A 14,118-nucleotide genomic window follows, 5' to 3' on the forward strand; every position below is an offset into this window, starting at 1 on the left:
CCATACCTCCTAATCCTTCTAATCCTTTCAAAGAGTACATCTCCCAGGTAACTAAGTATTGAGACATATAAGCTTATGGGGGAACCATTCTTATTCAAACCACCACATCTCTAATTGCCAACATATGACTAATAAAAATTACTAGGTATAATTATTTGTAATGGTTTGGTTATTAGGTGTCCCCAAGAGTCTCATGAACTGAAGGCTTGATTCCAGTGCAGCGGTATTCTGAGATGGGATTCCAGGAGTGACTGGTGTTTACCATGTGGCAGTGGTGGGACCTGGAAGAATGGAGCCCAAAAATGAGGCAGACTAAAGTCCCATGCAATAGCCAACTTTATCTAGAGCATCAATTTATACTCTGAGGGTTAAAAATAACCTAAGTTCTCTTAACTTCCAGTGGTATAGAATCACAAAGACAATCTACTCATGGCAAAAACATGGTTTTTTCCATAGAGGCATAAAAAGATTAACAGCAGCAAGCAATAATGAGTAATCTGAAGTAAACCCACTCCTATCTGCTATACCTGGGAGGAGCACAAAACACATTCCAAGTCCACATTTTGAAGAAATTGATGTCACAAGACTCTTGTTTTCTTAGAGTTTTCTCACAAGCACTAAGAATTCACAACTATGTACTTGGACCATGTTCCAAGAGATGGACAGTGAGGGTATTAACCTTATTAACAGAATCACGGTCTGATGAGCTAATAGGATGCATGGGCTGACAGTAAGTCATGGGGTGTGCCTTAAAGCCTTCATCTTGTCCTCAGTCCCCTCCTTTCTACCCACAGAGAACACTCAAAGAATTTCTTTCTCCTCCCCCCTTTGGTTTTTCAAGACAGGGTTTCTCTGGGTAGCCTTGGCTGACCTGGAACTCACTCTGTAGACCAGGCTTGGCCTCGAACTCAGAAATTTGCCTGCCTCTGCCTCCCAAGTGCTGGGATTAAAGACGTGAGCTATCACGCCTGGCTAAAGAGTTTCTATAGCTGCATATGCTCAAAATGTTAAGACATGAGTTATGTGTATGTACATGATCCAAATCAAAAGTTATCATTCCTGGGATGAAAAATGCACTATATGCAATTAGTAGCAAATTAGGCACTTTCAAAGAAAAGGTTGGTGAGCTTTAAAAAAAGTAATAGAAGTTCAGAAACTGAACACAAAAGATAACTTTCACTGGGTATAGAATTCTAGATAGTATTTTTTTTTCTGTCATTGATGAAACTCTACTGTTCTGTAGGAGCATTTCCAGTGTGAATTCATAGCCCTACATTTGTGTCTCAGTACACAGTGTGTCTTTTTGTCTCTGGCTGCTTCTACATTTTTCTATCAGTACCTTTGAGCAATTTCCTCACTAGCTGTCTCTGCCACAGTTTTCTTCATGATATCCATGCTTGAAATTACTGAGATTCGCTGATTTCTAGGGTTATAAATCCCATCAAGTTTGAGATACCAAGCTATGGCTGATGGTATGGGCCTGTAATCCTAGCTACTTGGGAGGCTATGCAGGAACATTACAAGTTCAAAGCCTGCTTTGGCTACAGAACAGATCAGTCTGGGTAAAGTAGTGAAACCCTGTCTCATAAAAGAACGCTAGCAATGTAGTTTAGCAATAGAACTTTTGTCTATTATACATGAGGTCTTGTAGATGGTCCCTAGCAACTGTCCTCTAGAAGTTTTCAAAGTAATCTAGGGATGAAATCTAGTGTAAAGTTCTTGTCTAACATGTACAAGACCTAGTGTTTGATTTCCTAACACAGACAAAAAACCAATCAGGAGGAAATATTAAAATGGATTATAAGTTGGGCGGTGGTGGTGCATGCCTTAAATCCCAGTACTTGGGAGGTAGAGGCAGGCAGATTTCTGAGTTCGAGGCCAGTCTTGTCTACAAAGTGAGTTCCAGGACAGCCAGGGCTATACAGAGAAACCCTGTCTTGAAAAACCAATAAAATAAAATGGATTATAGACATAGGATGTTTCTGCTCAGTATTAGAGTACCAAGGATACAATCAATCACCCATGCAAGGATGTGAGGGTCCAATCACCAACACAAACATGCAAAACAATCCCTAACCCTCAACATCCAGAAGGAAATATGGACTATAAGAAGAATTCGACTATGATGGAACTTTGTGAGTAAATCTATGATCTCTTGGTTCTTGCCATGGAAACCTCTTTAAAGTATAGTTGCTTGAACAGAAGCACTTATGAACTGGCACCTTCAATAAGCAGATTTCCTCTAATCCAGACAGATAAACAGGGTCCAATTGAATTAAGAACAGGGTGGGTATAATAGGAACAGCACAGGGAGTGTAGGTCCATGTAAACTGTAGGACTACAACTGAGAAGAACAGACAGAAGAGGAAAGATAAGGACGCTTCTTCACCATGAAGTGACTCGATGAAGCCTACAATGGTAGTGTAAACTGAAGATACACACTAGATAACAAGCAACCGGCAAACCACAACTAACCAACCAGTGAGGGAATTAGCACACGATCAAACAAAAATGGCCCATTAAACAAAGACAAGGAGGAAAACAGGAAAAATTAGCAAAGAATGGCTAAATAGAAAACAAACAGCAGACCGCATGCCTGTAACCCCAGCTCAGCAGCAGTGAGGTGGCATTAGAAACCCAAGGTCACCCTTGACTAGATCCTGAATTCAAGATCAGCCTAAGCTATATGAGATCCTGCCTCAAAAAGCAAACCACCACAACAAAAAAATCCCTTGGGAGGCAAAGCCAGGAAGAGCTCTACAAGTTTGAGGCCGCGCTGTTCTCCATAGTGAATTCCAAGCCGAATGTGATTACAGACCACCTACCTAGCACCCAGGGCCGGAGCTCAAGCCTCAACACAGCAGAACTCGGGCTAACTCTTCTGCAGGCAGTAAAAGGCTGACCCTAAAATTCATGGGCGAATTCAAGGGGCCCAGAATAGCAGACATAGTCTACAAAAAGAACAAACTGAAAATAAAATTGCAATTCACAGATCTCAACACTGATTTTAAAAAAAGCATCTGCCAAAACACAACTTTAACTTCAGAGGGGAAAAAGCGGTTTATTCTGAGTAACTCCACGGACTCTTAATGACGTGTCCATTGGGGAAGCCTTTGTCTGTCTCTTTAAGGACATCCTCTGCCCAAACCTTGGTCCTCTGCAAGAGCAGCAGATGCTCTTAACCACTCGTCTCTCTCTCCACCACCATCCCTTTTTTATATATGCCTATAGAAGTTGCTTACCAGATTCATGGCTTGCAGAAACCCTCTCCCACCTTGAACCTTTATGTTTTCTTGTAAGAAAGTTAGTTTTGGCTGGGTGTGGTGGCGCACGCCTTTAATCCCAGCACTTGGGAGGCAGAGGCAGGCAGATTTCTGAGTTCAAGGCCAGCGTGGTCTACAAAGTGAGTTCCAGGACAGCCAGGGCTATACAGAGAAACCCTGTCTCGAGGAAAACAAAAAAACAAAAAAACAGACAAATGACCAGGAAGTATATGGAGACAATTGGTCACTGCCCAGGAAATGCATATTAAAAGCAATGAGGTCACACTTCACACCAAGCTAGGAGGCTCTCCTCAAAAAGACTGGGGTGAGGAGGACGCGAGAGCTAGCTCCCAGCTGGGGGGACAGTGCTACAACCATTTGGTGCTAGAATCTGGAATCATTAGATGACTAAGCAAATATTTACCAGAGCACCCAGAAATCTCAATCTCGTCCTACACCCAGAAGGAAGGAAAACAAGTGCATTCATACTTGTACTTACATTTGTGGAGGCCACAAAACCCAACTATGCCCGCCCTCCTAATGTGAGTGGTTGGTCATATGCTGATAATAATTTAATCATGATATTTAAAACTAAATTTTAAAAAAGTAAAAGTGAGAAGCAGGGGGCTGGTGAGATGGCTCAGTGGGTAAGAGCACCGACTGCTCTTTCAAAGGTCCTGAGTTCAAATCCCAGCAACCACATGGTGGCTCACAACCATCCATAAGGAAATCTGATGCCCTCTTCTGAAGTGTCTGAAGACAGCTACAGTGTACTTACATATAATAAATAAATATTTAAAAAAAAAAGTGAGAAGCAGTAGACTAGGACATCAACACATTCTCAGAGTCTGTTTCTAAAGAACAAACGGAAAAAATTACAAGAGAATGCAGTCATTTCTCCCTGGAACTTGCAAGCTAGAAAAGCACGTACTGGTTCACTAGGGCATCACAGGTTGGCTCTGCTCTACTGTCTTGCCCAGAACTGAGCTGTTTTGAGAGGACTCAGGGATGGAAGACTTGGTGACAAGCACATTCATATGTTGTGGGCAAGCAACGTGACTCATAAACCTGTGTGGTGCTGTCACAGAGCAGCTCTTCAAGGGAGTCGTCTTTAACAGACTCTGCAAGGCTCTGTCATTCCTGTAACCCTTCCTCTGTACTCAACCCCAAATGGTCTGATATGAACTGTTAAATCTTTCAGAGTCGCACACACACAACTTGACATGGCCTTAGTAAACTTCAGTCCAGAGAAAGAGGAGACACCCCAGGTGCCTCCCTGCCCTACTACTCCATTTCCTGCAGATGGAAGCCCTGCACATTTCTGACCCAAGTAAAGACCTCTGTGACTCCTTCCTTTCCATAGGGCCAGACTCTCTTCTAAATTTGTCTCCCCTGCCTCAACAGGTGAGCAGCCAGACCAGTTTAATCCCTGTGACTGAGTGTGGTGGTTTAAATGAGAATGGTCCCCATAAACTCACATACTTGAATGAGTTGGTGGAGCTGTTTGGGAAGGATTAGGAGGTGTGGCCTTTGGAGGAGGTGTGTCACTTTGAGGTTTCAAGAGCCCATACCATTTTCCAGTCTCTGTCTCTCTTTGTCTGGTAGTTGTCATCTCATCATGTAAGCTCCCAGCTACTGCTCTGGTGCCATGCCTGCCGTGTTCCCTACTATGACAGTCATGGACTTACCCTTCAAAGCTGCAAGCAAGCCTCCAATTAAATGCTTTCTTTTATAAGCTGCCTTAATTGTGGTATCTCTTCACAGCAATAGAAAAGTAACTACAGCCGGGCGTGGTGGCGCACATCTTTAATCCCAGCATTCGGGAGGCAGAGGCAGGTGGATTTCTGAGTTCAAGGCCAGCGTGGTCTACAAAGTGAGTTCCAGGACAGCCAGGGCTACACAAAGAAACCCTGTCTCGAAAAAACCAAAAAATCAAAAAAGAGAAAGAAAGAAAGAAAGAAAGAAAGAAAGAAAGAAAGAAAGAAAGAGAAAGAAAGAAAGAAAGAAAGAAAGAAAGAAAGAAAGAAAGAAANGAAAGAAAGAAAGAAAGAAAGAAAGAAAGAAAGAGAAAGAAAGAAAGAAAGAAAGAAAGAAAGAAAGAAAGAAAGAAAGAAAGAAAGAAAGAAAAGTAACCACAATGCTGTGCAAATGGCACAGGGTTTATGTAGAGGAAACCTAACATAACCTAGGGTGTACCTAAGCAAGGTTGTGACATCACCAATACCCACAGCAGTGCAAGGAATACAGCAGGTGCCCAAGGGAACAGAGGGACACTGGATATCCATTTGCCACACTTGGTACCCTGGTAGCTATTCACAGTGCTAGAAACTTCTGTTATCAAGGCCAGGATACTGAGTGCTATGAGAAGTTGGCATCCAACTGGCTCTGCCTAAGGACCACTTGCCAAATGCTGATTCTGGCCAAAGTGTTTTCTCAGCTCTGCTGGTGGGTATTATCTTAGTTAGGGTTACCATTGCTATGATAAAATATCATGACCAAAGCAAGTTGCAGAGGAATGGATTTATTCAACTTACATTTCTATATAACAGTTTATCAGCAAAGGAAGTCAGGATAGGGACTCAAACAGGGCAGGAACCTAGAGGTGGGAGCCAACGCAGAGTCCATGAAGGGGTATTGCTTACTGACTTGCTCCCCATGGCTTGCTCAGTTTACTTTCTTATAAAATCTAGGACCACCAGCACAGAAATGGCCCCACCCACAATGGGCCAGGCCCTCCCCCACCTATCACTAATTAAAATGCCCTACAGACTTGCCTACAGCCTGGTCTCATGGAGGCATCTTCTCAGTTGAGATTCCATCCTTTCAGATGGCTTTAGCTTGTATCAAGTAGACATAATACTAGCCGGCACAGCTGTACACAAAGTGCAGAAATACACAGTGCACAGAGCTGGAGGCAGAAGCTGGAAACTATTCTCAGCTCTACAGAAACCAAACAAATGCATTTGCATGTGGGCACCAGGGGTGAGTGAGGGAGAGGACAGAAAGCCTTTGCACAAGAAGCTACTTAACTAAATCACTCTGGATTATTAGATAAAAGGCTAAGAAGCAGCCAGGGGACGACCTTGGGTATCATTTATCAGGCACGATCCATCTTGCTTTTTGAGACAAAGTCTCTCACTGGCCTATAGCTAACCAAGTAAGCTAGGCTGCTGATCAACTAGTCCCAGGGATCTGCCTGTCTCTGACTCCCCAGAGACATTTGTGGTTACAAATGTGGCTTTTTCATTTGAACTAACTTGCACACAAGAATTACACTGGCTAATCTCCCCAGCTCCATCTTTTCTCTTGTGTGTGCTTTTGGAGATGGAACCCAGGGCCTTGTGCATATTAAGTACCTGCTTTACCACTAAGCCACACCTACCCTAGTCTTTCTTATGGTAAAAAACAAAACAGAACAAAATCCTCAAAGTTGCCTGCTGGTGGAATGGTGGCTATGTCTGTAATCCCAGCACTGGGGAGGCTGAAATAGGAACATCGAGAGTTCCAAACCAGCCTGAGCTACAAAGGAAAGAAGTTCCAGGCCACTGTGGGATAGGTAGAAAGATCCTGTCTCCAAAACTGAAACCTAAAGTAAAAGTAACACAGTTGTGCTGACTGGAAAGACACACCAGCATGCATTATTTCTACAGCCTTGTAGCAGCAAGGAAAAGGAAATGCTGCATACATGTCATCTCAGCTCTGGGAGGAGGCAGCAGGTTCAGGAAAGGTCATTCTGGGTTATGTAACATAATTTGAGGACAGCCTCAACTATAGAAGACTCTGTCTCAAAAAACTACTAAGAGGAAGTAAATGAAGGTGAAAACCGAGTATGAACTGGTCAGTGTGCAATGAGAAGAGGTAGCACTGCTCTGCTAAGAGGCTGCCTACTCCTAATCTCTCCCATGAACAAGCCTCAACACAAAACCATAAACTTACTTAAAACATTGAGTGCAGTTTGAAGTAAGCTTACGGTTTAAGTAAATTTAAGTTTCTGTAAGGAAATCAATCCTTACAAATTTACCAATGAAGACTCGGGAGCCAGATGCTGGCATGAAAAGTCTCCTTGTTCAGAGAGACAGAGAAAACACCCAGCTGATCTTCCTCTTCAGTTGATGTCCCAAAAGCCATGCCCCTTCTCCCATACCTTCATCAAAGACCCCCTTTAACTGCAGGCCCTTCTCTTCTATTTCCTGTGTATCTCTCTGTCCATCTTCCCAACTTTCTCTTATTCTCTATGATGTTTTAATACTTCTATGTTCACTTCCTGTCCTCTGGTTGCTTGCTCCGCCTATTGACCATGGCTGACTTTGTTTTATCCTGTTTACAATAGTCAGGTGTGTGCTAGGGCTATTTTTCCAGTAAATAACACAATCTGGGGGTTTAAGAGTGTTATGAAAAAAAAGAGTGTGATCAAATATCCTGCAACAATTGAAGGTTCTTTTGTTTTGTTTTGTTGGTAATATTTTTTGTAACTCAACGGTGCAGGTACCTAGTGAGAACTGTAGAGGTTATTGCAATGTCAGATGCCTTGCAGGCTCAGCTCCTGGGCAGCTCCTGGGCAGCACCTGGCACAGCCAGCTTAGCCTACCCAAAGACTTCCACCTCCCCTTAAAGGAACGCATAACTTCTCTTTGCCTTCTCCCGCGGTTTGGGGCAGAAGTTAGGTGCCTGTGACAGACTGAGCACCTGGGCTTTCATAGTGCTCCATGTATAGGCTTGGCAGAAATGGAGATATTCTACAGAGACTAACAGACTATTCAAACAATGGATTCCGAAGAAATGGTAATTTCTCATGCTGGCTGGCAGGAAGAAACCATCCCAGAGCCCGGAACTTGTCTCAAAGACAGAGATATCACACAATTCTGTCAGACCACTACACAAGATGACACTGAAGGTGCCGGGCGCACGCCTTTAATCCCAGCACTCCGGAGGCAGAGGCAGGCGAATTTCTGAGTTCGAGGCCAGCCTGGTCTACAGAGTGAGTTCCAAGACAGCCAGGGCTACACAGAGAAAACTTGTCTCGAAAAAAAACAAAACTAAAACAACATAAAGGATGACAATGAAGCCTAGATAATTCTGGGACAATGCTAGCCAGGCTACATTTTTGACACGGACTGCTTAGATATTCTTGGCTCTCTATTTCGACTTTAGTCTCACTTCGGGACTCCAAAATCAGACTTGGAATAATTCCCTCAATCTAATTTGTTCCTCTTCCGATTAGCTGTATTAAATCTTTTCCCACTTTCCACTTTTAATTTGGCTCTTTCTGTTTGTTTAGGAGGATAGGTGGCCAGAGCGGACTTGTGGCACAAGTTGTGATCCTTAAACTCCATAACACTCAGGTTACTATAGTTTAAGAGGGTCCTCATCTTTGCGCAAGCGCACGGGAGGGGCGGAACTGTCCTCTGCCTGGCTCCACCCAGTCCCCGCCCTTGTCCCCCGCTTCGGCAGCAGGCTTCCGCTGCCCAGCCGGCCGGTCCTCCGGAAGGACCACGCCCCGGGCGCCCGCGCGCCAGCTAGGACGCCACCTCCCTCTGCCCACGCCCTGCCCCGAGCTTACCGCGTCCCCTGCGGCTGGCAGCTCCTCCGTCCTCCGCCGTCTCCACCGGCCCGGCGCCAGGCTGTCCATGCGGCTTCGCGTACCGCCTCTCAGGCCACCCGGAGGAGGGACCACTCGACCACGTGTCTGGAGAAGCCAATGAGGAGGCGTGGGGCGTAGCCTGGAATACACTGCCCTCACAGAGGGGCTGCAGGCAGGAGTAGCCGAAACCCGAATCTCCTACGGCCTGAAGTGCGGGGAATTCTCCCACCAGCCGCAGGTTGACACCTCGCAAGCCGTGAGTGGCTTGTCGATTCTCGGTTCACAAAGTCAGTCCCAAAGGTCGTTTGTTTAGGATTTGCCACCCTTCTGCAACCCTTGGTCCGCGGGAGGCACGCCCGCCTTTCCTTCCTTGTGATTGGTTACTGAGTCCTGATAGATAGATCCACCGACCAATCGGCACGCCGGAGGCTGCACTGGGCGTTATCTTTGGGAGTTGCAGTCTGACAGCTATCAGTTTTGCTCTATGGTACAAGAGGACTCGAATTCTCAGCCTGGCCTAGTGATTTTGCAGGCGGGTCGAGAGCATACACAGGAACACCGTGACCTGGACCAGGGACAGACACAGGCGTCGGGGATACGGAGTGGCTCTTGGCCTGGCTTTACGGAAAACTACACACTTGACTTTTCAGAAGCTATGCCAGGGTTCCTGCTGCAGTTTGTGTAGGCTCTCCCTCCCTCTAGGGCCCTCGGCAGAGTTCTGAACTGTTCTGTACCAAAGCTCCCAGACCCCCACGCTTTATTGACGAATTAAATTAGAGACAGTTCTTTGACAGTGATTGTCTAGCAGTGGACCTGTGAACTGGCCTGAACCAGTGGGAAGTAGAGAAGTTGCTTGGAGCAGAGACCTTAAGATCCTCTTTTACAGTTCCAGTGCAGTGTTAGCTTCCCGGGACGATGGCAACCTTCACATCAAGAGGACAGCTAGTGGCAATGTTTGTAGAAAGTGAAGTTTAACAAGTTCTTCTGAACCACGCGGCAGCTGGCTACACTCCACACTTCTCTCTTAAGACGCTCTGAGCTTACCACAGGAAACCATGGTGGTGAAGTGCTTGAAGCTGTCCTTGGGTCGCGGCTGCAGGATCTCCAAGTGGCTCTTCTACCTCAGTTCCTGTAAGAGATCACATCAGCCACTGATAGAAGCCTGGGAGATATTTACCTATGATAAGAACTTCTCAGACTGGGCATAGTGGCGCACGCCTTTAATCTCATCTTGAGAGACAGAGGCAGGAGGATCTCTTGAGTTTGAGGCCATATGGTCTATGTAGAGTTCCAGGGCTGCGTCTCTACCTAAAATAATACATTAAAAAATAAAAAGTAAAGTACTATCCAGGCGGTGGTGGCGCAAGCCTTTAATCCCAGCACTTGGGAGGCAGAGGTGGGCAGATTTCTGAGTTCGAGGCCAACCTGGTCCACAAAGTGAGTTCCAGGACAGCCTGAGCTACACCACAGAGAAACCTTGTCTCAAAAACCAAACACCAAAAAAAAAAAAAAAAATTAAAGAAAGTACTCTACCATTTTAAGCCAAGTACTCACTAGATGGATTGTCCCAATCTCATGTCATAGCCCCTTCCTGCCTGGTATATCTTTGGAATTATGGAATTTTCTTAAAAGGCTGGGGCAGTGTGTCTTGGTGTTGGAGTGCTTGCCTAGTGTGTTAATCAGTGTTGTCTAAAGGAACCAAACAGAAAAGGTTTTAAAAACAGGAAGGTAGATGGAGGAAGGAGGATCAGAAATTCAAAGGTCATTATCATAGTGAGGTGGAAGTTAGTCTGGGCTACTAGAAACTGTCTTAAAAACAAAACAGGGGGCCAGACAGTGGTGACACATGTCTTTAGTCCCAGCACTTGGGAGGCAGAGACAGGCAGATTTCTGAGTTCAAGGCCAGCCTGGTCTCAGAATTCAGGACAGCCAAGGCTACACAGAGAAACCCTGTCTCGAAAACCAAACCAAACCAAACAGAACAAAACAAAACAAAAAACAAAACAGGGGCCTGGAGAGATGGCTCAGCAGTTAAGAGCACTAACTGCTCTTCCAGAGGTCCTGAGTTCAATTCCCAGCAACCACATGGTAGCTCACAACCATCTGTAATGGGGTCCAATACACTCTTCTGGTGTGTGTCTAAAGACAGCTGCAGTGTATTTGTATAAATAAAAATAAAAAAAATCTTTAAAACAAAACAGGGCTGGACTTGTTAGTGTACACCTTTAACTCTAGCATTTGGGATGCAGAGACAGGCAGATAGATCTCTGTGAGTTCCTGACCAGCTTGGTCTACATAGAGAGTTCTAGCCAACCAGGGTTACACAGAAAGACACTGTTTCAAAACAGCAACAAAAACATAAACAAAAACCAAAACAAAAAACAAAAAAAAGGAACATGGCCTGAAGAGGGCTTATTGGTTAAAAGCATCCATTGCTCTTGCAGAGTGCGTGTGTTCAGTTCTCCAAACCGATGCCACCTGACTCACAATTGCCTAAAACTCCAGAGGACTCAACATCTTAGGCTGGCATACATGCCCTTCAAAAATTTAGAGTTAAAATATATCTTTCTATAAAAAATAAGAAAAGCAGCAATGAGAGAATACCAAGTTGATCAAGATCCCTTTCATGTAGACTGTAAATGAAATCTTGTCAGCTCAATGCGGTTTAACTTTCTGCTGATCTCTCAGAGGCTCTACAAATAAGTTACTTAAGTGTCTGGAATCCTGGACCATTTCAGGAGCAGCTCCATTTTGAGACTGCTCTTTTTTCTTTAAAAGATGCTTGAGCCAACTCCAGAACCATTTCCCCACATCCTTAGCCTATGAACTGGGTATAGCAGTGGGTATTTGTAGGAAGGTATAGTTTGGGTTGGAGATGTGCTCAGTAGTAGTAGCCCAGGGTAGATCCCCAGTGGTGTAGAAGATGAACTTTAGCTCAGATGATATTTCACAAACACTAGTCATTTCAGAACTGACTGCAAATGAGTATCAGAATTCTCCTGTTAAATAACTCTATCTTAAGGCTTTGTTATTGATGTTGTTTGAAAACGAGTCTCTATAGTTCTAGCTGGTCAGGAATTCTCTATATAGAGTAGGCTGACCACAAAATCACAGAGATCCTCCTAATCCCACCTCATAATGCTGAATTTGTCATCGAACTTGGTTCATCTTAGCCACTTTGAGGTGCACAGTAGATAAACACACTCACAGTTTGGGCAAATATAACTTCTTCCTATCTTCCCCAGCTGAAAATGTCCCTGTAAAAACTGACTCTTGTTCCTCCCCTCCTTTCCACTGCCTTTATAAGCTTGTGCCTGTTTACTTGGTTTGAAGCAGGGCCTTAAAACAAAGGATAACGCCAGTCAGTGGTGGAGCACACCTTTAATCTCAGAACCTGGGGGCAGAAGCAGATGGATCTCTGAGTTCAAGGCCAGTCTGGTCTATAGGATGAATTCCTAGACAGGGCTACACAGAGAGAAGAAGAAAGAAGAAGAGGAGAAAAAGGAAGGAAGAGCGAGAAAGAGAGAGAGAGAGAGAGAGAGAGAGAGAGAGAGAGAGAGAGAGAGAAAGCCTGACTGCCTGACTATTTAGTCCCAGCTAGCTTCAAACTCAGTGATCTTGCCTCTACCTCATTGAGTATAGACATTAGTTGTGTACCACCATGCCAAGCTGTCTGTAAAGCTGACCAGCCTCTATACCTGACATGAGTTGAGTTAGAGTACCTGGATTTTTGTAGTGATTCTGCTAAGTTCAAATGCCTTCAAGTTCATCAGCACTGTAGCACCTGTCAACATTTCCTCCTTCCTGAGGCAGAAGCACATTTATCCTATGGGTTGACCACACGATGTGTATGCATTCATCTGTCACTAGTACCTGGATTGCTTCCAGTTTTTCAGTATTGTGAGAAAGTGCTGCTAGAAACACGAGTGATCTCTGCTTTCATGTACCCGATGTATGTTTCTAGAAAAAGAATTGCTGGCTAGCGGGTAACTGCTCTGTCTTTCTGTCTGTTTGTCTATTGGAGCCACAAGTCAATTGTAGCTGTAACATTCCCACAAACAAAGCAGAAAAGTTTCATTTCTTCATTTATCATCTGATGCTTGGTACTCTTGCTGTCAAGTACCCTGGAGTGGGAAAGTTGGCTGGATGGTTGGTGTTTTGCTGGGGCAAACACGTGAAGGATTGTTTAGCTGAAGTAGACACAGGAAGAGAGGATGTTCTGCTAAAGCAAGCACGTGAAAGGACACATAATGAAGGATTCTTTGCTAACAACACACATCTATTGGGATGCCTTACATTGCATAGTTGAGATGCATTTGTCGGGACTCCATAGAGCAAAACACACCAATAAACTTTCTGGTGCTGTGCTGCAGTTTCTTGTTGCTTCTGAGGACTTGGGCTGATTGGCAGAGTGCTGTCAGCTGAGGCAACACCCATGAAGGATATGTGATGTTTGGAGGGTATAAATATGACTCTACAGACAGTGATAGGGACTGAGCTTGGCTTGCTTATAGGTCTAGCTGAGCAACACTTGTGGGTCTCTCTCATCTTTGTTGATCTTCGCTTCCCAGAGAGAGGCACAGCCAAGAACTTCTGGTGTCCTTCCGGGTCCCTCCTGCTGACTTGTGCAGAGGAGAGGCTGAGGCCTGGCTGTCTCTGCTAGGTAGTGCCACTGCTACTGATTCGTGTTTGCTATCCCAACTCTACCGAACTGGCCTGCTGGTGTTTCCTGTCTGTAAGGTACCTGAGAGTGGGTTGAGCTGCTGCTGCTAACCTGTGACCTGAATTGCTGATTTCCAGACAACACAGACTTGCTTCAAAGAGTCTTTCCAAACAGGTCCACATCCCCCTGACCCCCATGTGTCGTTTCTTTTCCACTATCTCTGGTGGGTTGTGGGAAAGGATGTTAAAGTGTTTAAGAACCATGATTAAAAATAGGTTTTGAAAGAAATTAAAGTTACACTTCCATATTGCGGTTCATCAAAGAAGGAAATCAGGACAGGAACATGGAGGCAGGAGTGATGCAGAGACCATGGAGTAACGCTGCTTCCTAACTTGCTCATCAAAGCTTGCTCGGCCTGCTTTCTTATAGCACATAGGACCACCTTCCCAGGGATGGCACCACCTACAATGGGCCAGGTCCTTTCTCTTGGGTCACTAACTTAGAAATATAGCCTGATTTATTTATTTATTTATTTATTTATTTATTTATTTATTTATTATATGTAAGTACACTGTAGCTGTCTTCAGACACTCCAGAAGAGGGTGTCAGAT

At 44.7% G+C, this 14,118-nt stretch overlaps 1 protein-coding gene across 2 annotated transcripts in view; it reads right to left on the reverse strand.

The window, feature by feature from the left end:
* The window catches only part of C1H10orf143 (chromosome 1 C10orf143 homolog), a 38,944-nt gene extending 29,835 nt beyond the window's left edge, over positions 1-9,109 (reverse strand). Inside the window, exon 1 of one of the 2 annotated variants that reach the window (XM_029545960.1) lies at positions 8,824-9,109. In XM_029545960.1, coding sequence (XP_029401820.1) covers positions 8,824-8,892 — 69 coding nt within the window. In that variant the 5' untranslated portion in view covers positions 8,893-9,109. The remainder of the gene's footprint in view (positions 1-8,823) is intronic. The other variant, XM_029545963.1, reaches the window with a different exon arrangement.
* Between the last annotated feature and the right edge of the window lie 5,009 nt (positions 9,110-14,118).

Source organism: Mus pahari, chromosome 1 (assembly GCF_900095145.1).
Source record: "Mus pahari chromosome 1, PAHARI_EIJ_v1.1, whole genome shotgun sequence".
Classification (NCBI taxonomy): Eukaryota; Metazoa; Chordata; class Mammalia; order Rodentia; family Muridae; genus Mus; species Mus pahari.